Here is a 25,817-nt window from a genome sequence, read left to right as displayed (position 1 = left end):
CATGAAACGGAAGAGTAAAATTCATGAGTCTTAGTATTCAGTCCGCGAACGTTTTGGTAATAACAAGTAAGTGTGGTATCACTATAATTGGGCGACACTAGTTTAACGCATTTACAACCACAGGAACGATCTTAGGAACACCACGGAAAAATCTAATTGTTACATCTTCACCATCTTTTTTCCTCAACTCAGCCTCACTCTTCAACTCCCTGAAGTAGTTGGCCTGTCTTGGAGTCCAATCATTTGTGATGTTCAAATGGGAGTATTTAGAATCCTTCTTGAGATTTCTGGACATCTTGAGCAACGTTAGGGGCTGCGATGGATTGGAAAACACAATCTTTACTGGACGTGGTCTCCCAGACGATGATCCCTGCTTTCCCAAACGAAAAACTTCAATATCCGACGCAGGAAGTGTCTTATCCAGGACTTTTATTACGTCCTTAACTGCTTTAGAATCGTTGTTATATTGAGTGAGTTTATAGAATTTTTCTTAACTCTGATCCATTGTAATAATAATAAACTCGTAGGTAAGAATCGATACGTTCAGTGTTTATATACCGCGAATAAATTTTTCCATTACAACTCATAAAACGCAAGCGAACCGTTGGGCAAGTAGTAAATGAGGAAACAAAAATACAAGGGTATCAAAAAAAGAAAAAATAATAAAATTTAATTTCAAAGCGTACTAAAATAATATGCATAAGCAAAACAAAAATACTAGGCATAATAATAAAAAAAATTCACATTTCTATAAACTCAACATACTTTTATGCGAACTAAATACTTAAAACGTTTGGACATCCTTTCAATTAAACATTTACCGAAACTTTCGCAATTGGCAATACATCTGTGCGTATGTATCACTAAACGTGAGATCAACAAATATCTCGATACGAGACGAAAAAATTGTAAATGCAAAGAGTGGGCTAGCCCATCGCGAAGATTCAAAGATTCCTGACGGCAGTCTTTGTCTTCTTTATCATCGCAGTCAAATTCCTGGCAGATTCCAGTTCTCCATTCGAAATCAACAATTTCAAGATTGTTTCATTACGGGAATTTTTAGCGTGTGCAACACACGAAAAATCGTCGATATCGATGGTATAAAGTTTGGAGATCTTATCGTAGTCTTTTTTCTCAACAGCGGCGAACATTTCTCCTGTGAGTTCGAGGATGAGTCTAACAGACTGAACTTGAGCCAGGTCCAAGGGTTTTTTATTGTCTTTATCCGCACAATCATACACTGCGCCCTTCTTCAGTAGAAGTTTGACAATATCCAGATAACCATGTTGGGCTGCCACGTGAAGCGCAGTTTTCAAACCAGTTTTAGTTGCGGCGTTGATCAGGTAAGCCATCTTGTTCTTATTCACGCTCTCCAAGAGGAACTCCGCCACGTCCTTGAAACCCTTATTACAAGCCGTGTGCAAAGCGGTGTTACCCTTGTTGGTTTTATCTGTCAAATCTCCGCCGTGTTTCAAAAACACCTTGATGACTTCTATATTGTTACCATCTACCGCGTAATGCAGGCAGTTCCTGCCCTCCTTGTCCCTTTCGCTGACGTCAACGCCACTCCTAACAAGTTTTTCAATGGTGTCAATGTCGCCATTCTTCGCTGCATTGTTCATGGTATATAAGAGGTTATCCGAAAAACTGTCCAGGTTGCTGATGAGGCCGATTTTTTTAAACTGCTCTACTATCCCCTCCATCCATCTGACGATGTCCATAACTTCTTTGTGATCTGGTCCTTGCACCGCCATCTTATGGTCCTTGATCTCTTTATAGATTTTGAAAGCAGAAAAAAACTTACCCTGCCTTGTGAGAAGGTCCGCCATTTGAGCTTGGGTATCGAGAGTGTCCAAATGGTGCGCTCCTAAGTGATATTTCTGTCTTTTCAACAACTTCTTGAACGCTTCCAAAGCCTCGTCGTATTTTTCTTGGTCTTTGTAAACGCATATTTGGTTGTGTATGGTTCTCAAGGTATCGGAGTGGTATTTTCCCAAGACTAATTTTCTTCCTACGTACACTTCCTTGAACAAAGCCGAGGCCTCGTCGTTCTTCCCTTGTTTTGACAGTATCAAAGCGATGTTATTCTTAGTCACCAAAGTGCAATAATGAAGCAGACCGTATTTCTTCTCCTCCAGTTTGAGCGCATCCTTGTAGATATTCAGCGCCCTGTCCAATTCACCCATGTTCAACAGAGTCAGAGCCATGTGCTTTATGGTGTTCAGAGAGTCTTGATGATGGGGCGGTATTAGATTCTTTTGGATCTTATGGACTTCTTCGAATAATTTAAGGGATTCCTCATTTCTTCCCAGCCGATGCAAGACTACGGCCATCGAACTCCTTTCCCTCAAAACAAGCTCGTGGTCCGGCCCTAAGCAATCCTTCAGCTTCTCACAAATTTCCCTCGAGCACTTCAAGGACTGTTCGTACAATTGCAGTTTGAACAGCACCGCGGCTATTTTACTCTTGATGCTCAAAGTAGCCGGATTATGATCGCCGAAGATCTCCCTCCTTTTCTCGTAAACCTCCATCAATAGGTCCTTAACCTCTTGGAACCTTTCCTGGTACTGAAAATCCTCGATGCTTCTCATTTGAAATCTGACGTCCCCTTGAAGCATATCCTCCAACTGTTCCAATTTTGGGAAATCGTTTTTGATGGCAGACGTTATCAGCGTTGTTCCATGTTCATCTTCAGCTCGCACCACGGCCTTGACGACATCCTTGTCTTTGATCTTTTTCAACCGACCGATTATCGAAATTTTCTTCTTGCGTACGCTCTCGAAGGAATCGTTTATCAATTGCAGCAAATTCCTGATGGACGCCTTTTCGGCGAAATCCAGGGGTGTTTTGCCGTTGTCGGCTTGTGCGTTGTATTTCGCGCCGTGCCAAAGCAGCAAAAACACGATTCTATCGTTGGAATATTTGGCGGCGTAATGTAAAGGCGTCCATCCGTTCTTATGCTTAGCGTTCGTTGAAACCTTGTTTCGTAGTAGTAGTTCCACGACGTCTGATCTACCTTTGTATACTGCAAAGTGCAAGACTGATCCTTTGTTGGTATCTGAACAATTCAAAGGTACTCCCTCCTTGATAATCTCCTCAATTTCCTTGATGTCGCCGTCTTTTATAAGTGAAAACAATTTTCCAACAGAAGACAACATAGTTTTGACTATGTAGTCCTTATTAAACCCCACTATACTATTGTAGATAGCACCGTTGTTGAGTAAATACTCGACGACTTCCTTGTGTCCCTGATTCGTCGCCACATGTAACGCCGATATTCCGCCTTCGTTAACGGTGTTGATGTCGCAGCCTCGCTCCAGTAGATACTTAACAACTTCCAATCTACCCTTGGATGCCGCGTAGTGTAACATCGAGTAGTTGGTGACACCGCGATCGTCCAAATCCATACCTTTCTCCAGGAAAACATCGATTATATCGGTGAAACCTTCCCTGGCTGCGATGTGAATGGCCTTGGAGCCCTTATCGTTCGTCAAGTGCATATCGGCGCCTTGGTCCAGCAAAAATCTCACAATCTCCTTGTGACCGTAGTTCGTGGCGATGTGCAACAGAGAGAAATTCTGATTACCTTGGCGATTCAAGAAGCTCTTATTTTTCTCCAGGAACAATTTCACAGAGGTTATACGACCCTTGGCCACGGCCAGCTCGATAGGTAACCTATTTTCATTATCCAACACGTTGACGTCAGCGCCGTGGTTTAGAAGGAACTCTACCATCCTCTCGTGGTTGGTTTCTGAAACCAAGTGTAGAGGAGTTGAGCCGTCGCGGTCTTGCGGGTTGATCGTGGCGCCTCTTTTCAACAACATTTCGACGATTTCATCGAACCGATTCACGGCCGCTAAAAAAAGGGGGGTGTGGCCGTACTCATTCTTCGAATCCACGACAACGCCACGGTCCAGCATCATCTCAACAATATCCACTTTTCCGAACATAGAGGCAATATGAAGAGGCGTATTTTGGTCTTCATCCCAGTATACGGACAAGTCTAAATGAGAGGTGTGTTTCAGTAACAACCTCACAACGTTCGTGTTTCCTTCAATAATAGCGTTGTTTATCGCTTTGAGAATAAGCTTGTCCTGGATTAAATGGGACGAAAGGCCCATCTGTATCAAGGTCGCCCTGTTATGTTTCACCGCCGATAGGAAAGGAGTTTCATTCATTTTATTTGACAAATCGATTCTCGCTCCGTTTTTGAATAGGAACACCGAGATCTCGTTGCTGTCCCTTTCGATGGCCAAATGTATTGGCGTGTTACCTATGTTATCTTGATCGTCGATGTGGGCTCCTGCGTTCAACAGACACTTCACCATTTGGAGGCTATTAGCGATGACTGCTTCATGTAGAGGGGTGAACCCACGGTCCTTAGTTTTAGCGTGTATGTCGACCCCAAACCTTAACGGTAGGTCCAGGATGTTCTTCCCGTTTTTGACAGCTATGTGGAGGCAGTTGGCGCCTTTGGATGTGGTGGCGTTTATCTCAGAACCCTTCCTGATCAATTTAACCATTATGTTTTCATTTCCAGACTCCGCGGCCATGTGTAAAGGAAGCCATCGCGTAATAGAAGTCTCGGCATGAATCGATACACCGTGCTCGATCAACAGATCCACGACAGCTTCGTGGCCATGCTTACAGGCGAAGTGAAGCGGCGTCATACCTTCTAGATTTCTACAATCTAAATCAGCGCCCTTCATAATCAACAGTCTCACAATTTCTACGTCTCCATTCATAGAAGCACCGTGCAACGGTGTCATTCCGTGTATATTCGATCTATTCACTTCTATACAATCCTGTTTCATCAACAAATCCACGATTTCCAGATGTCTACCCTCGACAGCGTACAAAAGGGGCGTAAAACCGTCCTTAGTTGTAACGTTGACGTCCGCCCCGTTCTCCAGGAATATTTTGAGTATTCCGATATATCCGTGCTTGGCCAAATAATTTATGGGCGCGAAATTATTTTCGTATTCCGTTACATTAACGTCAGCTCCGTTCTGTATAAGTACCTTGACGATTTCTTCTCTCCCCGTCTCGCAAGCCCATTGCAGTGTGCAATTGCCGTTCATGTTCGAGGAATTCACGTCTGCGCCTGCCCGTATCAGAGCCTTAACAGTTTCAAGATGGCCGTTTAAGGCGGCTCGCTGGACGGGTGTGACACCAACGTCGTTTTTAGCGTTAACCTTCACGCTTTTCGACAGCAGATAGTTCACAATTTTGACCAAACCTTCTTCTGCAGCGATGTGTAGAGTTGTGAAACCACCGGAAGCGTCGTCTAATTTGTGGAAGAGGTCTTTATTGAAGAAGAACTGGACGGCGGAAGGTTTACCGCTAAGCGCCGCGTACTGCAAGGGTGTTAAATGCAAGTAATCCTTCTTGGTGAAATCGGCACCGTGGTTCCAAAGACTGTTCAATATGCGGTCATTACCGGAGAAGGCTGCCAAATGAGCTGGGGTTCTCTCGAAAGAATCGATCTCATTGATGTCAGTATCGAAGTTCTTGAGCAGAAACTCTACAACTTCCAGGTTCGTTTTCGTAACCGCTATGTGGATAGGGCTCTGGTTTTCCAAATTCTTCATTTTAAAAGTGGACAGACCCTCCTTCAAAAGAAACTTCGTCAGTTTGATCGTTTTAGGTCTACTCATTGCGAAGTGTAGACATGTGGACAAATCCGTGTCCCTAGATCTGATATCTGCACCTTCCTTGATGCATTCCGAGAAAGCGTCGAAATTATTCTGCTTCAAGGCGACGAACATGTTGTGTTTCCTATTTAAAATATCAACAGTTTTCGCATAAGAGTTCTTCACTCTAGATAAGTTGAAATACTGAACTTCAGTCAAGTTGAAATCGTCAGATTTTCCTTCGACTTCTAATAGTTTTTCAACAAAGAGGAATATAGCTGACGTTAAATCCAGAAGAACTTCCACGATGACATTATTATGTGCCAAGTGATTTCTCAGATCAACACCAGTAAGGGATGGATAATTATCGTTCAAAAAATACTTCGCTTTGAAATGATCATATTTCAACATCGGAATCAAATCTAAAAGCAATATTTCCACAACAGCTTGAAGCTTCTTATTACTCTTGAACTGGGTGTAAGTGACTCCGTCAAAAACTTCCCTCAACTGATTCAATTTCTCCTTTTTCTTCATCTTTGTCACCTCCTCAGAATTCTCAGAATTGAATGTCTCCACTTCCATATCCCTTTTACTTATTTTTCTCCCTAACTTCTCAGTCCACTGGACACTGTTAACTTCGAATTTTATAATGTGCATTATTTTATAAAAGAGTTTCGCCACTTCATCTTCTTGAGATCCAGATGACAAGCTGTGGATTGAAATTATCATTTCGGCTATTTTACACAATTTGAAGGCTTCTATTTGCGGTGATAAAGTTTTCAGAATCTGCTTTAGACTATATTTCATCGATCTTATATAGTTTGTTTTATCGTGTGAACTTCCAATCATCATATAGAATTTTTCATACAAACTATGGAAAAGCAGCAAAGCTGTACCATAATCTATAGGTGCCCCTATCTGAACATTTTTGAAAGATTGATCGATAGCTTCGAAAAGAATTTCGCTATAAGTACATTTATATTTAATTTTATCACGATACTGGTCTATGAGATCTTTTAACCTAGTGATATCATTGTTCTTCAGCTCAGATAGGTCTTCTCTGAGCACCTTACCACTTCCGAAATTTTTCATCACAGAAGCCACTTCTTTCATCACTTTCTCATCATTTGTGTTCAAAAATTTATCACCAAGTTCTACGAGGACTTTCATTTTGTACTTTGACAAAATGTAACCAATCTGTCCCCCAAGTTTTTCAATATCGTTTTTGATCCCACTCAAAAAGTTGGATTCGATGTTCTCTAATAATTCTTCGTGTTTTGAGAGAGACTGATGGGCCAAGGTGTTTCTTAAATTGATCATCAAGTTTCTAGTACTCTGGCTGAAGAAGGTGAATAGATAATTTATAGTAGTCTGGGACAACTTAGGAGACTCCAGGGTATTCTTCAAATGTTCGCCTATAATCTGTAAAGCTCTCATCAGAATAAGTATACCATTTTTTTCTTCCAATCCAATAGACCTGACAAGTTCCACGTAACTCAGCATAACGTTGAGCGAATGAATGTCTCTCATTCTTTCATGATCATCATAAAGAGATTTGAACTCGGGATATTTATCAATTATATCCTCGACAACTTCATCCCGTTTCAAATTTGGGAGTCTCGAGTGTTCCTGTGGTCTCATAATCAACACATGATTCGGTAAATTTTCGAGATGTTTACCAAAGCTTTCCAAATACAAAATTATATTGGATCTACTAAGAATAGCTCTTGAAAATAATACAATTTCATTCTGATCCTTAAAGGTACTAATATATGACAATATACAGAATTCAATTTCTTCCCAAGGAAGCCTATCATAAGTCGACTTAAGTATTCTCTTAAGCGTAAAAATTTGCTTAGCTATAAATGTCAAATTTCCTATAAACAATTCATCCTTATCTTTACATGTTTCCAAAGAACTTATAAGTTGTATCGTAAATTGTATGTGATCACGAACCTCTTGTGAAGTCAAGTAAAACTTAGACTGCTTGTGGAAAAAACGTAGGCTCATCAATTTTCGCTCCAAAATTTGCTTAATATCGTCGGAAAGGTGTACACGATTGAGTTCCAGCTCCATACACACCTTCGAAAGTAAATCATCCAAATTACCATCTTCGATTTCTTGTTCCAGGAGACAATTGAGTTGGTTAACATCGTTCTTACTAGCGGCTAAATAAACCTGTTTATATTTAATCGCTTCCATCGGGAGATGTTGCATTACAGGTGTCTGAAAATGTTGAAAAGGAAAATATAAATCCTAGAGTTTATCTCTACGGTTTCCCTTATTATTAACCAGGAAAGCAATTTCAGGGTTATTGAATACCAAGCTTTTATCATATTATCAAACTTTGAGACTTACTTATTCATATGTTTTTTTGACCTATTTTATACATTAAATTGTCAAAAAGGTTCAATAACTGAATATCAATAAAGGGGATTCCTCAAAAACCCAAAGATTATAGAGTATACTATAATCTTTGCAAAAACCTTGGATAAGAAAGGGGAAATTTTTTCTGCGGGAAACCCAACAACCACAGAAAAATAACTAATTGTCAACCACAGAACACTAGATAAATTTTGGTTGTAAACAGGGGTGTCCGTAAACGTAAACAAAGACCGTAAAGATCACCGTCACGAAAAATTTATGTGTCACAAAATGTTAGACTGATATGATATGATCAGTTAGATGATGTGGCCCAGAGACAACCGAGACCGTCAACCTCAAACAAAATCTATGTCCGATCTTATCATCCATCTCTTTCTAACTTTTGACGAGTTGTATAGTAGGTGGCGCTTGAATCGAGGGAACAAACGAATAGCGGGAAATTTGAATTTCTCTTATTCATTAGAGCATCCAATAATTATTCTATGTTTGCAAACATGATGAAGAAACTTTCACTTTTGATTTTTTCATTTTGCTCTTCAAAATATTAGAGGCAAATATTGGATTATTAAAAAAAAAATGAAGAAAATCAAAAGAGAGAGTTTCTTCCATCATGTACAAAATTGTGGTTTCATTTCAACTTGGAGGAATCGAGTAACACTTCAGATAAAGGACTTAATTTTTTATTTAACAATAATTATAACAACAATAAGTCTGCCTTGCTAACAAGAAAGGTCCTATCTGCAGAATGTGATGGACATAATGCAATATCTCCTAATCGGGAATAGTTCTGTTCGTCAACATTATATCTAAATGAAAACATGGAGAGTTTGTTGAAATACTATCTGTTATACAATGAAAAAAAACAGAAACCCCGGATTTTCTCAAAACTTAAATTCTACAGATAGGAGCTTTCATGTTAGGACAGCAGAATTTTAACAACAATAATTATAACAACATATGCTTCATTACTGATGCAATATCTTTTTTAATTTTTTGTTCATGCTTCTTGTTTTAGCTTCCGTTTTCACCTCTTCACACTTCCTTCTGCACCACCATGGAATGCCAATCCTACAGAGAGCAGCTGTCGTTATGTCCCTTATGTGACTTTTATGTTCAGAACATGCAAGATGATCAAAGTTCATGGTAGACAGTACCGCAAGTGCAGTCACTTTTACTTTAGGATGGGAAGGGGATTCATCCAAAAATTCCTCCAACACTGTTATTCCGCAACCTATAGAAACAGTGTAGCTTTCACTTGGGTACAGTAATACCGATCTTTGATCAGACCACTCTTTATTCATTATAAATAAATTTTGTGGCTCTAAATCTGAAGCTGTGAGCATAGAATCACATAAGGAACAGCATATGTGTTTTTTCACCACCTTAAGAATGGCTCCAGCCACATATGCCACAGACAGGATCTTGGGGCTTCCAGAAGAAACTTCTCCCGCAATTTCAGCAGACAATACCTCTACTGATATTTGCGGTGCTTCATTAGTCAGAGAAGCCTCTTCTACAGTTTCCCTTTCCAAACTTTGAGGGGGAATATTGAGGAATGACTTCAAATTACAGACAAGTTCATTGTCGTCCTTCTCACAATTTCTCCCACGAAAGCTTTGGCTTACCAATCCATTTAGAAGTTGAGTTTTCAAACTTCCAATGAATTGCTGAACTGTAGGATTGTCATTGCATCCACAACCATACCTAATTTGTCCAAACAGGTTCTCCAATGGATCTTGATTGAGAGTTCTTGTTTTGAGGGATTTGAAACCCAATTCCCTCAAATACTCCCAGAGCCCTTGAACAGCTTTGATCGATTGGAGCCAACCTGTTTGGGAAGGTGGCATGGATTGTTTCAGGGTGCCAGTTTTGGTGTATCGAATGAAGCTCCACTTTTTAATCCTTTGTGATTCCTCCTCCCAATATTGGATGTGGGGTGAGCGGACACTCAATGGACCCTTCAGCTCTTTCCCAAAGGGACCATCATCTGACTTGCCATTCATACTGTCAAACAGTGTGTCCACCTCTTTTATGAAGGAAGCAGTCCCAATGGCCTCGGGGTTCATTTGCCCTGAAAAAAAATATAAATGTAAAACGTATCAAGTTAGACCAGAAAAAATATATTACCTGCACTAATCAAGGAAAATATGTATGCTGCAACTGTGTGGCTCATTACTTTGGCAGCTATATTCACCTTCATTGCATACTGCAATATGGGTTTCAGGTATGTGGCTTTTATTTTCCATAAAGTCCTGAAAACGATTGTATTTCTATTATCTATTTCGTAAGCTGCAATGACATCCTGAAATTTGGCAACTTTATTCAAGATGGTTTCGCCAATGGTTACAGGAAGACTAACATTGTGCTTACGAAATAGAGAATAGGTACATTTCAATAAGTGAGGTGGATCAAACATGCAATGAACTTTTGAGTTTTCAAAAAAAAAGAAAGGTGTTTCTTTAGTAGCACCAAGTTCTTTGATGCACCTCACATTACTTGTACCCATATCACAGACTGTAACAGCAACGTCCACTTTGGCAACATGTTTTGCTGCAGAGAGAACTTCTAATAGACATTTTTTCAACTCTGCAGCATTACAACCCCTATGGCTGAAATAGTAGGCCACTGGCTGCTTCCAATTTTTACCCAACCCTACCAGCATGAACACTAACGCTTTTGTGGCAAGCCTTTTACTGAAATTAGTATCTCCAAAATCCTCAAAACCAAGGATTTTGTCTTCCCCCATATCATACTGGACACCTTCTTTGATGTCCATTTCATCAAATAAAAGGGCACAGCATCTCTGATGTATGTCCTTGGGGAGATTCTCATTCAGTTGATTGAAAATGCTTTCGTTGATTCCAACTTTGAACGGAACCATTTTCAACAACTTTAATATTGTGTTTTTGCTTGGTAGGGCCGCAAATTTTCTGAGGAGGTTATAGCACCGGGGACTCCTCTTGAAAAGGGAAAGAGCAATGATTTTGTCATCAAGGGTCCATCTTCGTGCATTGGCACTCTTTGCTTTAAAATTCCTGATTTGGGATAGCATAAAATTAGCCGTCACTGACGGCATGTCCTTAAAAAGGTTCCTTACCACTCCCTCATCAGATAGGTTCGTGATACTATTGATGGTGTGGTTTCTCTTTTTACACAGAGCTTTAACTTTGCGTAGTTGGTCTTCCTTTTTCCGAATAAGATCAACCAACTTCATCTTTCTAGGGGTAGAATTTGATAAGGTAAAATTATCAATATTACGGAATATCTTCGCCCTAGACCTCCCATGTGGTGTACTTGGGCATGCTGATGAAGATGCGCTAGGGGTAGGATCTTGTGCATCTAAAAATACAACAACAAAAAATGACATCAGTTTGTTGGAAAAAAATTTTTGCAAATAAATATAATACCTGATGAAGGAATTGTTGAAGTCCTAGATGCAAATTCCTTTTCATTCGAAGAAGGTATAGTGTTTCCCTCTTTAGCTAGAACTGAATGAAAGAACATTAAAATTGTACATTATAAGTGAATAAACTATCGTATTGAAATTAAAATATAATGGACAGAGTAAAAGAATATCATTAGTTATTTCAAAGGAAATATTTGCAGATAAAAACTGTACCTGATGAAGATAATGTTGAAGAACTAGATTCAACTGGAAATACGTCTTCAATTACAGAAGGCATAGTGTCTCCCTCTTTTGCTAGAACTAAATGGTAGTGCATTAGAATGGTACCTTAAGAGTGAATAACCTATTTACTAATGGTATGATATAATCTTGTAGATAAATAGCTATATTACTGAAACATAATAATACCTGGAAATGAAGGAATTACCCATGCTATAGGAATAGCATCTCTCTTCAGTTTTAATAACCTCAAGTCCATGTAAGCTTCGTTGCTGAAATGCTTATCACAAATTCGATGGTGTTTTTTAAATTGGGTGTTTTTGAAACCTAGAATTTTCATCCACGATTCACATCTACAAAATAAAATATGGATTTTACCTGGATTCACTTTAAACAATGCCTTTATTGAAATCTGCTTTTGAATGAGATAATTTTTACTCTTACCTTCCTGGATTTGATGGAAAACAAAATAATTTCTTCACTTCGAACTCGGTGTCTCCACAGACTATACAACTTTTTGCAGCCATACTCGAACTCACTTTGTATTATAAAAAAAGGAAAACTTATTCAGCGTACTGCGACCCAAACTGCAAGAAGTTTGAATTTGAAAAGGTTTGTTGTTGTTGTTTGTTTACACGTGGTGAGGTTATTTCTGTAAGTGCCATTGCGCATGTTTTTTCTTTTTCTTTATTCTATTTCACACCAAATTTCGAATTCCCCAGAAGTCGAACGTAGCTCCACCTAGGGCTAGACTCAAGTAAAGTGCAACAAAGATAGACTTATGCCATTTCAACTAAATAGAGAGAGATGCAAGAGGGTTCTTAAAATCGGACAAATTTCTACTTGAGGTTGACGGTCTCGGTTGTCTCTGATGTGGCCCATTTTAGCGTAAACGGCTCTCATGATAAACAGAATATTACTCATATTGAGCTTGATGACCAAATGTTAAACTATAGAGTCTCGGAGCATCGGCATTCTATTCTAAATAAGGGAAAAATTTAACAGATTGCAGCATACATACGGTATTGACCGTGGTGGAATAGTCGTTCTTTTCGCTTATGACTTTTTTTTATTGATTTGGTGGTAAAAAATGGATCCACCGAAAAAATTGATCGCTGGACTAGCTAGTTCTTCCCTTATTTTCTTATTAAGCCCGTTTGCAACAGCCGAGAATTCTCTACAAAATTCTCGCAAGAAAACGGCAGAGATTATTTTGTACGCAACTGAACAGAGAATTCTACCGAAAGTGCGTATGTAACGGTACATAATTCACGGGCGCCGTGAATTATTTACGTTGCATACGCACTTTCGGTAGAATTCTCTGTTCAGTTACATTCAATATAATCTCTACCGTTTTCTTGGGAGAATTTTGTAGAGAATTCTCGGCTGTTGCAAACGGGCTTCAAACACAAATTTTTTAAAATCTTTCTGGCGTTCTGTCGATTCGTCCTCGTCAATTTGAATCTGTCTGCTGCTAGTACGGTTTGGTTTGGGCGGGAGGAAGTGGACGCCGCAGTGGCGAAAAGAACGTACTTTCCACATTACGCTATTGCGGCAGATAAAAAATATCAAGATTAGCACTACCACCCACGCCTCTACACGAGTCAGTAGTCCTTCATCTAGGTACCGTCCGTACCTATGTCCAATTTTGAGAACAAGATATGAGTTTCGTTTTTCCAACTGTAGATAATTGTAAGATGTCTAAAAACATTTTCAGACATCTTAGGTCATCGTCAGCTTATTGTTGATATTTGAAAATTTGACTTGAATACACTTGTGAATGTGCTGGATTTGTAAGTGAAGAAATAAAACATATTTCTTTGGTTTCTTTATTTGTTTTGATGAATCTGTCGACATCAGAGTAAAAAAAAAACACTTTTCTAATTTGTACAGTGTACAGAGTTTAAGGTTATATTCACAAGAAAACAGATATGTACATAAATGGGTGTATCACAATAAAAAGGTCTTAAATAAATAATTTACTATGTGACGCACATTGGAATGCATCTTGAAATACTGTCAGATCCTTTTCATTATCTGAAAGAAAAAGAAACTTTTAGATTATGGCGATAAGTCTAGGTATAAAATAACAACAAATCAATAAAAAAACTACTCAGAAATTATGAAAATATCATCTTACCTTTTTTTACCATTTCATTCTTTTGGGTTGGTTTTCCCTGCCTCTGTATGATCCTCTGAATCCACCCCCCCATCTTCCATTTCCACCACTGTATCCTCCAAATCTTTTAGCCATCTCTTCCAATTTGGGGTTAACAATCTGCAAAAATTACAATGTTGTGATTCATGGTAAAAGAAGTTTGGTAATTACTTAGAACTGTGCTAAGTTAGTGAAAAAATTAGTATTCATCAATTTTGGGTACCAGATTACGTAGATGATAATTAGAAGTCAGCAATCCTTTTAGCTTTTCTAAATTTTCTCAATCAGGATGAGCTTGAATATTCACAAATAGTAAAAAAATAGAAGAAAACTAGCTATAACTGCATTTAGCTCTACCCTCCAGAAAGAAACTCAACTTTTTTTTCAAAATATTAAGAGGATTGCAGACTTCTTGTTATCATTTTTGTAATGTGCGACCCAAAATCGAAGAGTAAAATTTTTTTCACTGAGCTGTTACGAGTATTCTAGTTTGAAATTATCTAAATAATAACTTTAACTTCGACGTTAAACAGACTATGGTGGTCAAACGAATGAAGAGTGCAAAGAGTTGAAATTTCAGATTGCCCCAGTACTTGGAAACGAATTAATAGAAAATAAAACTAACCTGATTGGCTTCCTTTAACACTGAAACAAGATCTTTCGCCTGCTTTGAGTTATTCGATGTGAAGAAGGCATAAGAAGTTCCTGTGGTGTCTGAACGTCCTGTCCTACCAATTCTATGGATGTAATCCTCTGACGAGTTGGGATAATCATAATTGATCACAAATTTGATGCCATCAACATCTACACAGAAATTTGCAAGTTAGATAATGTATACAAAGGGTATAGGGAAATGAAGCCTCAAAACATGACATGAATTAGTTCATGAAAAAGGAAAAAATATATCTGATTTACTACCTTTCCGTCATATGGTACCATGACAACAATTATCTCCATGCAATTATTGAAGTCACTTGAACCATAAGAATTGAAATAATGAAAAGGACATTTGATGCCTTAATTGAAATCAAAAAACAATTAGTTGGTACTGTGCTGATGCCAAATTGAAAATAAAGGTTAAAAATATTTCTTCACTGTCAGCATTTACCAAATTGACATTCTAGGTATATTTATACATAAGAATTTTTTTGATAGAGAAAGAACATGCATAGTGATTTTTTGTAAACCTGAAGTAATAATTGGAAACAGCAAGACATTGTTTAAAAAAAAACTTTCGGAATATATCATAAATAAAATAGAAATCAAAATAATGGAACCAAAAAATGGAATTTGCAGGTAAACTTGAAAGAATATGAATGTAAAAAACTGTCCAGTATGTAATTAGTAAAATGTAAAAGGTTATTTATTGTTAGTGTGATTTTTATCAAGTGTAAGAAACTGTTGAAATCCAATTAAAAAACTGATGTACAGGGTGTGGCTTAACGAATAGATTATATGGTTCCTGCGGTTAGAAGACGTTGTGCCGGTTCCGAAAAAATGTTTTATGTTTGGGAAGTCCCTCGGTTTTAGAGATTTTCGAAAATTAAAAAAAAATTACACCCTTTGCCACTCTTTTTGGTGGCAAGACTCCAAATCTGTTTTTTGTATAGTATTCCTAGATATGGATGCGCTACCGAATGTAATTCATGATTATTGGGGTGCATGCATAGTTTTTTTCAAATATCCAGTTTTGATTTTTTTTCCTGAGTTTAACCTAACCTGGTGTGGAAAAAACGGTTACCTGTGTGACAAAGTAGGAAAATACATGACTGTTTCATTTAGATACTGAAATGAATCAACCTAGTATATTTCAAGCATTGAATACGAAATAAATTCGTAATAATGATATTAATATAATAATAATAAATGAAAAAAAAAATTATATTTAACTAAGCCCCGACTCATTGCAATAGGAATTAATTAGATTTGGTTCATCTTAGGGATGATATTACGTCAGCAGTCAGAAGTAACACATAAAATTCTTTCATTTCGAGTAGCGAAGGGTCACAACCGCAGGTACCATATTATCCTTTCATTACACCACACCCCATATATTCATGAAAAACAATTACCTGTAAATAGATTCAAATTCATGAATGCGTTTCAACAGACTTCACTTAGAATGATCTTAATAGGAATATGATGAAATACTAACCGTTTGGTTGGATATTTTATATCCAAAATTATCTTGAAGTTCAATGTTGACGATTTTTTGGCAACAGTTTTAGCAGAGTAGAAAATCAGGCTAATGTATATCTTTCAGAAAACTTTCACAATTAAACGTCTGAATCCACGAATTTTTTACTCAACTTCCTGAAAGATATCAAAACTCTTTCGACCTTCTACCTCCATACCGAGCCATCGTCCAAGGCTAAATGCATTAACCCAGCAGAGGCACCGCAGAAAATCGGAATTGCATCCTTTAAAGAACACAACTTCACAGCATATTTTTATGCATAGCTTAGATAATAAGCTTATCCTGCAAGTGCCTCTGAAACAAACAAAAGGACATCCAGACTGATTAGTTATCTTTACAAATCTTAAATGTATTTTGAACATGATAAGGAACTCGACAGTTATATCCAAAGTCTACCGATTACTAAGGAAATACAGGAAATGCGCAGGTTCGTCAAAGAAATCGATCTATCCTTAATCAACAAAGAAATGTTCAAATTATACATATCCAAAATTTCAGAAAATATCGAAAATCCTCAAATATCAAGCAAAAGAAGAGAACCATAAAAAATTTCAACAATAAAAGTAATAACCAAATTGTCCTCAGTGGCCAATAAATAAAAAAAAAGTACAAATGATTGCGTGAAAATCTTTGAATAATAAATGTAAAACTTAAATTATAATTTTAAGATTTAATAGAAACAAATCGAGGATTTAATTCTGAAAAGTTGTCCAGAGAAATAGTAAAAATAAGCATTATTTTTTTACAGTCTGATGACCTCTGTGGCATGTACGCCACTTGAACTTGAGATAATTTATCGTGAATCTTAAAAATTTTATCGTGAGTACTTACCTAAACCTCTTGCTGCAACATCTGTAGCTACTAAAATTGATGATTTTCCATTTCGGAATTGTCTCAATACATAATCTCTCTCCTGTTGGCTCTTGTCACCATGCATACAAACAGCGGGCCATCCAAATTTCCTAATTGTTCTAGTAATATCTTCTACTTTTCGTTTGGTTTCTACAAATATTATCACTTTTGCATCTTTATCTACACTGTCTCCTATTTCTTGAAGAAGATTGTTCAATCTGAAAAAAGAATTCAAGATAAAATTAGAATTGTTGCATCTCTATTAATGATCATTTGATTTATCAATAAATAGCATATTGAGCGAGTAGTATTCACCTCAGTACACAAGTGATTAATGAATTTTTGGGTAATTATTTAGAACTAAAAGAATTGTGCTAGGTGAGTGAAAAATCGTATTAATCAATTTTTGGTCATAAATAACGAAAATGATGAAACAAGAAATCGGCAAGCCTTAGTTGTTTTCTAAAAAAAATGGTTCAGTTTTCCTCTGGAACATAAGGTTTTTTATTTACAGCTTATTTTCCTCTATTTCCTGTTTTCTTGGCACGAATATTTGATTAAATTTTTAGCTTTAGATAACTTTTTTCAATAAGTAATCGCATATTTAAATTTTTAACACAAAGGTCAGCATTTTTCATATTCCTTCATTCAGATACCCAAAAAAAAAAAAAATGAGCATTCCCCTATTACTTTAATTCGTTTTTAAAGAAACTCGGAGTACTGCAGACTTCTCATTTTTGTAATCTGGGACCCAAAATTGACGAGTACAATTTTTTTCACTGAGTCTTTTAGTTATAAAATTGACCAATTTTTAGTAGAAAGTCAGTGAATATTGGCTTATTAATCACAAGTGATTACAAATGTGATAATGCTCAAGAAAATAGATCATGATATGGTGGATAAAAACGTTCAAATGCACTTACTTAAATTCCTTCTCATTCTCTTGACAAACGTCTACTATCTGAAGTATGTTGTGATTTGCGGAAAGTTGAAGAGAGCCTATGTTGATTTGTACGTAATCATTTAAGAAATCTTGTGCAAGTTTTTTCACTTCCTTTGGCCAAGTTGCAGACCACATCAAAGTTTGTCTGTCCGGCCTGATCTGACCAAGGATTTTTCGAATCTGAGGTTCGAAGCCCATATCAAGCATACGATCAGCTTCATCCAAAACAAGGTAAGTACATCTCTGCAGATTTGTGGTCCCTTTCTCTAAAAAGTCGATCAGCCTTCCTGGGGTAGCGATAACAATTTCAACACCACGTTCCAAGTCGCGCGCTTGGGGCCCTTTAGGAGCTCCCCCAAATATACATGTGTTGCGTACATAAGTGGAATGGCCGAACTCGTTTGCAACTTGTTGAATTTGCTGCGCCAACTCCCTGGTAGGAGCAAGAACTAGAGCTATTGGACCATCACCTCTAGAGAGTTGTTGTTGGTTATTAATATGAACAATAGCTGGTAAAATATAGGCCAATGTTTTCCCAGAACCAGTTTGAGCAATTCCCACCATATTTTTACCACTTAATGCTAAAGGCCATCCTTGAGCCTGTATAGCAGTAGGATTTGTATAACCTTGTGCCTTTATTTGTTCCATGACATAATCCGGAAAATTGGCTTCATCAAAGTTCTGGATTGGACTTGGGGCATCCCCATCAATTGTTATTTCCTTAGATTGACGATACTGTTCTACTTCATAGGGTGATCTTTTCTTCACTGCCGGATGGGGCTCATAAAAATTTTTCTCAAAAGGCATCAAATTTTTAGTGTCCCAGTTGATGGTTTGCAAGCCATTCTGATCCTTCCATCCACCACTGTTGCTGTTCTTCCAACTATTATTTCCGTATCCATTCCTTTGACCTCCAAAATCATTTTTTCTACCATAACCATTTCTCTGGAATTTGCCACCATCATATCCACCACTCTTCTGACTACTGAAGCCATTGGATTTGAAAGAACTACTACCGTTCTGTTTATAAGACCTAGAAGAAAAAACTTGATTTGTAACTTTTTCATACTCATCACAGCATTCAATGTTTGAAATGTTTGCCACTTTTCATTTCATCATTAATCAACTCCTACGCCCGTGAAGGAGATTTAATTTAGTTCTTAGTAAGGCCGCATTAACAGGCTTCAAATAAGAAAAATCCAGAATGATAAATTAATTTTCATCAAATACTACTACAATATTTTTTAAAATGTTTTGATTCATTCAATCTTATCTTTGCCTAGATGCTTGGTAGAATATATATAATGCTACATCCATAAACTCATATCTACACACGAGTTACTCTTTTGGAGGGTATATAAAAAATTTGTCTGACTGAAAATTAATATACATAATGTAACGTAACCGAATAAATCTCACCAAACAAATTATAAATAAAAACAGTCAAGTCGATCAGACACTTAGTAGTGGCATTATTACATTGATATCTAGTATAAATGGAGAAACTTAATTAATAAAATTTCATTTAACATTCTCTTGATTCAACATCCATCTACTTACAAATTAAGCACAGCAGAAAAGATACGGCTGGGTCCTCTTTTGACCCACATGCTGCATAGCGCCATTCACAATTGTAGTAATGACAGCTATCAATGGAAAAACTGAACTTAGGATGTTGCACAAATGAATCTTATTTGAGATAATATTTAGAGAATGTGCTGGTTGATACTGCATACAAGGTGTTTGCTAAAGACGAAGCAAAAATGTAGGAGGTTACTCCTACAGCAATATTTCGTGAAGGAACATGAAGTCAAATGTGCACTCCTGAGATAGGAGGGTGTTAAAATGGGATTATCACGTTTTTGTTGATAAAATTATTGAAAGGACAAGAGATATTACGTCCGAATTTTCGATATGTTGCCCCAGTATTCTAAACAAAAATAATTTTATCAACCACAAAACTAGAATTGATACGGCGGCGATGGTTAAAAATCCGATCGGCCAAAAAATGCCAAGCGTGTTTCCGGAAATAGACATCACCTCCTGCATTTTTGCTTCATCTAATAAACACCCTGTGAAACACAACTGTTATATTAGATGGAGTTACTTTTATTACTACACATCAAGGCGACAAAGAAATTAGGCGATTGGATACGATTGAATGAGTCATGGTAGTTTACCCTAAATTCATTAGAAAAGGAACAATTCAATTCATAGGTACGATCGAAGAATGAAACTGCTGTTAGCTAAGGCAAAAGAAGTAGACCACGCTGTACATGCTACATTACATTGGTTCCTGAACTGAACGAGATTAAAAACCAGTAACATTTCAGGAATGCTAAAAAACTAAATGAAGTTCTGAACTTCGGGAAAAACTGATTAATTGAAAGATGGAATAAGACGAATAAGTTTCATTTGCGAAAGTTATCGCCTGTAAGCAGACGCGTTGTCGTCATACAACTCATATCGATCACACAAAGTTGACCAATATGGCGGAATAAGTGATATATTTCTGGTTAAAAATAAATGATATTTTTAAATAAGATGGATACTCACATATTGATAACTATTCACTCGTTTCAAAAGTAATCTGTAAAACAAGAAAACAAAATTCACATTATCACAAAATTATTTCAGAAAAAATTTCAAATGAAATGAAATTAAATGTTTACTGAGAATCAGAACATACCTTTAAAATAAGCTTCCGGTTGAATTTAACGGATATTTAACACTGATAAATTTACTTTTAACTAGCACTGGACTTCAGCAGGAACCTTATCGATTGAAGGTTAACGTGGAAAAGGAATTGAGAAGATGATGGAACATGCACGAATCTATGCTTGCTAAATCGCGCAATCGCAAACTGTTCTTTTTCTTTTTGACTTGTCCCATGTTGATCTTTTGGTCCACAGATCACAGAGTAAATTATTAAAGTATTGAAACTTTTTTTTGGGGTAGATTTTAGATGTCTAAAAACATCTTAGGTAGATTGAATCACATTACACAACAATAAAATCAATTATTTCAATTGTAATGCACTGCTTTGAGGATTATCAATTGAAAATAGCTTGGTTGGGATATTCGTCTTTCGGTACTGCTCTCTAGTGGAATTGATCGAAAGACTGAGTCAAAAGGCAGAGAGTCGAGGTGAAGATTGTAGGTTTCTATTCGCTGTTTGCCAGATTCATGCCACCTGTTGGCGAAATTCTCAAACGCTAAGGTAGGTCGTCTTTATCCAAAGATTAAATGGTGGAAGTGTTTTCTTCCACCAAGCAAAGATTATACCGGGTGCGGGGTGGCCCACCCCAGACGCTCATTTTGAGGCAGTAAATAAAGATATTTTGAAAATATTTTCTTGTGGTGTGTGTAGGGTGTTCAAAAGCACAATTTAAAATTATTGTCATATACAGGGCCTTCGAAAACAAAGATATAGACCAAAGTTACACTTTTTTAAATGTAACACTCTGTATTTGAACTCAAAAATGGAATGGCAAGCTCAAATTATGATGATTTTCTTCAGATCACTTTATACCTTAGAAGGACCATTTACGAGATAATGGCGAAAATGGTTTATTAAAAATCGAAAATTGCTCAGAAACTATCAGGTTTAGGTGTAGCAAAATTTCATGAAGATACCAGGTGTGCCATTTGAAATAAGAAAGTTTTCGACGATTATTTGTAGTTGATGTTTGAGAATTAATTATGATCACTCTGTATATTCCAGAGTTGAAAATTTCTTTTATATGTAGGAGTAGTCAACTTATCTACTCGAAAAAATTCTGTCTGTATCGCTGGCGTAACTAGTTTCTTCATTAAATGCTATTTAAAAAAACTCCATATTTTCGATATTTCGCCATTATCTCGTAAAGGGTGCTTCTGAGCTATAAAGTAATCTGAGCTTGCCATTCCATTGGTGAGGTCAAATTTAGGGTGTTATATTTCAAAAGGTGCAACTTTTGTCTATATCTTTGTTTTCGAACACCGTGTATATATAACAATAATTTTAAATTGTGCTACACACACCACAAGAAAAGATTTTCAAAATATCTTTATTTACTCCCTCAAAATGAGCGCCGCGTCTGGGTTGGCCAACTATAATCTTTGGTCGTTTGGACTTTATCTGTTTCACTTCGCTTTATCAAACTGTTTAATACCAAAGAGGAACTCCTTTGTTGATATACAGTCACTGTAGGTCTTTTTGCGAACATTTTTATACAGTGACTTTATCGAACACTGTCACTGTAATGGACAGTAGAGAGCTGGTAGAGAGCATGGTAGAGACTCTCCCCAATATCCATACTTGCAAGAATTGCATGGGTTTCTGGTTTAAATTTTATATATGTATTTGAATTTTGAGAGGATAATCTACTTAGAATTACTTCGAATGCCGAAATCGAAAGTGTTTAGTAAATTTAGCCAGGCATAATTTCGCCATCTTGGTGATTATGAATGATTTACTAATAATTTCATATCTTCACTTTCTTATTTCGGAGGATCCAAATTGCATACTATATGTAATTGAGTATTAAACATCTACTCAATGATACTAACTGCCAATTCACAATGATGTTAATGGTGGTAATGTTAACGGTGAGCTACAATGTAAACTTTTAAATAATAATAAATGATAAAGCTACTAAGATACTGTTCACATCAATGTTAATGTCAAGCGTAATGTTAATGATAATGATGAATATTTCTTGAATTTATTATTATTTAAGCGTTAACATCGTAGCTCACTTTTAACATTACCATTACCATAACCCATATCGAGATGAAACGAGGACATTGCCCCAAGGGGCTTATCAAGGAAATTTTTCTTTCTTATACAGATAAAAATGCCTCAGAAAGGGGCAAAACCGAGATTTTTTACAGCATAGAGGAATGACTTACTTCCACAACAGAGCATATAAAACTCTCGCTTTGGGTCTTTCAGATAAATTTAATCTGAGAAGTTGTTTCTCCTAGAAAAAATTTGTGATTTTGTAGTAAACCAAAATCATTGGCTTCTGAAAGAATATTGCGTGTTTAAAAAAATTCAAAACTCATCCTAAAACTTTTATTTTTTACAGGCTAAGAGTCCTCTTATAAGATATATAAGCTTCTTTACTCTATCTATATAGTTTCTCAGGATAACAATATTATTGGTTACAATACATCATTTCAAAACATAATTAAATTTTCAATTGAACTCTTTTGATACATATAGAAATACGTTCTCCTTTCGAATTAATATCAAAAATATAAAATCCTTTAAAAAAAGTAATACCTAGTAAAAAAGAATCGAATACAGGATATCCCAGAAAGTTCAAATAATTTTTTTCTAAAGATGATCCTTAAAAGCTATGATCCTAAAGATGGGTTATTATTTGTTTTCTCTGAAACTACCGCAAATAAAATGATGAAATTTGCAATGCTTCTTTTTACTTTCAGGAGCTACTGCAACAGTGAACATACTATGAAAATTTCAAAACTTCGCACGTAAATATGTATTTTCTAATTTCAAGGGAGGTCTAATAATTCGTACATGGAAATTATATTCCTTGTTTTCGACCGGATGCGTTGTTTTCGAGAAAAACAAGTACAAATAAGAGCAATAACAAATTTAATGATTTTGATGCAATAGTTAATACATAAATAAATTAAATCCATCTTATCCGTTGAAGAGCTGTAGCTCAGACGAGAAACATTTTTAGGAAAAAAATTATTGCACCTTCACCTAACGTGATCGTATAGAATAAGAAAATAGTGAGCCGTTAGATCTACATTTTTGGCGAATGCATCTTACCGAATTCGAGAACCATACAAATTTTGTTTTTATAAAAAAAAAAGACGAAAGATCTTCAAATTATTGCTTTCAAATATGCCAGTAGAAGCTTCTATGACCATCTTGCCATTTATAATTTATATGTTTCGTTGAAATATGCGAAAACAAGTCAATGCCCAGTGGAATGGTGCTGTTCTCGATCAATCTTCATAGTGTAGAAACACAGTGGAAGCAGGTAACCCGCAATAATAATATTTGGGCCAAATTTCAAATCTTGTTAAGTGTAGATACTAATAGAGAAAACTTAAAAAAAATTCTAACTCGTAACACTCTGTATCTCGAAAACGAATTGTTTGCGGTCCCATGTTCATGGGCCTTTTTTTCTTAAATTTACTCAAGGAATCTAGTCTTTTTGTTTGTACCTCCAATTCAGGAACACTCTGTATATTGAATATAATTGAGCACCGCCTAGCCAAAAATTGATGTAATTTGCACAAACAGTTCATACGAAGAAAGATTTGTGATTAGTTTCAGGTAACTCATGTCTTCGATTTTTATTTAAATCATCATCATACGAATCGAATTCGATTAGGGCCCGCTTACTCACAATACAACGTGCTCGTAAAACCGGCTCCAAAGAATTAAATTTTGAGCAGGCGCCGACAAGCTTCAACCTGCCTGCACTGTGTTAGCGCCAACTTAATAACATTGACTAATTTTTACAGCTTGTCAGCGCTGGTCGGCGACGACTGCCGGAAAGCAGGTTACCTGCTTCTACTGTGTTTGTACCCATAGTCTAAGATAAGCTATAAGAAATATATACCCCCATTAGTTAATCCTCTAATACCCAATTCCGCCTTGAGACTGGTTGCATATAAGTGGCTACAAAATTATTCCCTGTGAGCAGTTTAGTTCAACTTCCCATGTCCGCCTTCAGTATAGGTTCATTTTGTGAGAACAGGTGTAAATGTAAATCAGTTAACTATTTGCGAAAAAAAGGTGTAGATTATACATAAGCTAACTTGAAACTATACGGAAATAATTTCAAAATAGAAAAAAAAAATTGGGCATTAGAGGGTTAATTGATGACGACAAATGTTGTAAGATAGACATGTAAGATGTACATTGATAAATCGCAAATGGGTTGCCTAGCTAAAGCAGGGGTCAATAGTGTTAAATAATGTCAACTTTAATCAACATTTTTTGATCTACTTCCCTGATTTGTTATAAATAAGGAATATATTAGACGACAGAATATTGGGAAAACATGGGTTGCCTACTTCCCTATGCCTATGAAGTTGCCAGGTACAAACAGTTAGACAGCTGTTATATTTATATACCCTCATCAGTTTTTCACTATTTTTTTTTTTAATGATAGATTACTTTATTCCTTATTATTATTAGGTTGCCTGGTCAAAAGATTGTTACATCCATGGTTGCCTAGATTTTATTTTAAGGTTCGAACGAACGCTAGCAGGGAGGGCGACAGAGAGTTCAGATTCCAGAATGACCGTAGACTAATACTTAAATATTAGTTTATGAGAAAGACGATTTTTCCGATCTTGGGATCCGATCTTCATTCATTAAATGCTGAAGTTAAAACAGATAAAATCTTAAAAATATTAAGATTTTTTCATTCACACATACAGGGTGTTCTAAATTCCAAATTCATGCGACAAAATTCAGGAGTATCAAATTAAGATGGGTCTTTCGTATAACAAAATTTACTTATTCCACCCCTTTCCGAGATATCACCCCTAAAAGGTGGTGACTAAAATTCAATTTTTTTCAAATACCTGTAAAATGTAAAGCTAGAAACTTGAAATTCTGTAATTTTCGTGCACTCGCAAAAGACTAATCATGGGTATTTTTTCAATATTCCTGTTACATTATAGGGGGGTGAAATTAACAACCCTTACTTTATTTCATATCAAAACTTTTTTTCGAAATGAAGTTTCATGAAATGAAATTATTAATTAAAATCCTCGTTTTGTTTACTAATGTTTTTCATTCTTGAATTCATAATAAATGCTGGAAATTACCACCTCTAGACAAAATATGTACACGAATACCGGAATAGTAGAAAAAAAAATAAATCTGAATTTTAGTCGCCACATTTTAGGCGTGATATCTCGGAAAGCTGTATATTCATCAATAGTATAATACAACGAGTCATAATCATGGAATCGAAAATTCAATATTCTATTTTTATTCTGACTAATCAGACGTATCCACCTCGAAATCAATCTCTTCTTCG

The 25,817-nt window shown here is 36.4% G+C and overlaps 3 protein-coding genes across 5 annotated transcripts; all 3 read right to left on the bottom strand.

Moving 5' to 3' along the window:
- Positions 1-716: 716 nt before the first annotated feature.
- On the bottom strand, positions 717-8,167 carry LOC123309686. Its single transcript, XM_044892913.1, has 3 exons — positions 8,120-8,167; positions 7,992-8,081; positions 717-7,859 (listed from the first exon to the last, which is right to left on the bottom strand). Exon 3 carries the CDS (start codon positions 7,848-7,850, stop codon positions 945-947), a length of 6,906 nt encoding a protein of 2,301 aa, XP_044748848.1. The 5' UTR covers positions 7,851-7,859; positions 7,992-8,081; positions 8,120-8,167; the 3' UTR covers positions 717-944.
- Positions 8,168-8,691: 524 nt separating this feature from the next.
- LOC123315056 lies at positions 8,692-12,419 on the bottom strand. Its single transcript, XM_044900608.1, has 6 exons — positions 12,088-12,419; positions 11,833-11,996; positions 11,638-11,724; positions 11,426-11,506; positions 10,146-11,357; positions 8,692-10,089 (listed from the first exon to the last, which is right to left on the bottom strand). Exons 1-6 carry the CDS (start codon positions 12,168-12,170, stop codon positions 8,984-8,986), a joined length of 2,733 nt encoding a protein of 910 aa, XP_044756543.1. The 5' UTR covers positions 12,171-12,419; the 3' UTR covers positions 8,692-8,983.
- Positions 12,420-13,458: 1,039 nt separating this feature from the next.
- LOC123310257 (ATP-dependent RNA helicase p62-like) lies at positions 13,459-20,638 on the bottom strand. 3 transcript variants are annotated; one of them, XM_044893726.1, is made up of 8 exons: positions 20,483-20,636; positions 20,350-20,383; positions 19,354-19,439; positions 17,774-18,826; positions 16,830-17,068; positions 14,427-14,605; positions 13,784-13,921; positions 13,459-13,680 (listed from the first exon to the last, which is right to left on the bottom strand). In XM_044893726.1, exons 3-7 carry the CDS (start codon positions 19,416-19,418, stop codon positions 13,790-13,792), a joined length of 1,668 nt encoding a protein of 555 aa, XP_044749661.1. In that variant the 5' UTR covers positions 19,419-19,439; positions 20,350-20,383; positions 20,483-20,636; the 3' UTR covers positions 13,459-13,680; positions 13,784-13,789. The 3 variants fall into 3 exon arrangements, 2 of the variants coding, with proteins under 2 accessions (XP_044749661.1, XP_044749664.1); XM_044893729.1 differs by lacking the exon at positions 19,354-19,439 and having other exon boundaries at positions 20,483-20,635; XR_006537352.1 differs by lacking the exons at positions 13,459-13,680; positions 13,784-13,921 and adding an exon at positions 15,957-16,292 and having other exon boundaries at positions 14,486-14,605; positions 20,483-20,638.
- Between the last annotated feature and the right edge of the window lie 5,179 nt (positions 20,639-25,817).

The sequence above is a fragment of the Coccinella septempunctata genome, chromosome 1 (assembly GCF_907165205.1).
Source record: "Coccinella septempunctata chromosome 1, icCocSept1.1, whole genome shotgun sequence".
Taxonomy (NCBI): domain Eukaryota; kingdom Metazoa; phylum Arthropoda; class Insecta; order Coleoptera; family Coccinellidae; genus Coccinella; species Coccinella septempunctata.
The sequence above is the reverse complement of the archived record's forward strand: the minus strand, read 5'-3'. Positions and strand labels throughout refer to the sequence as shown.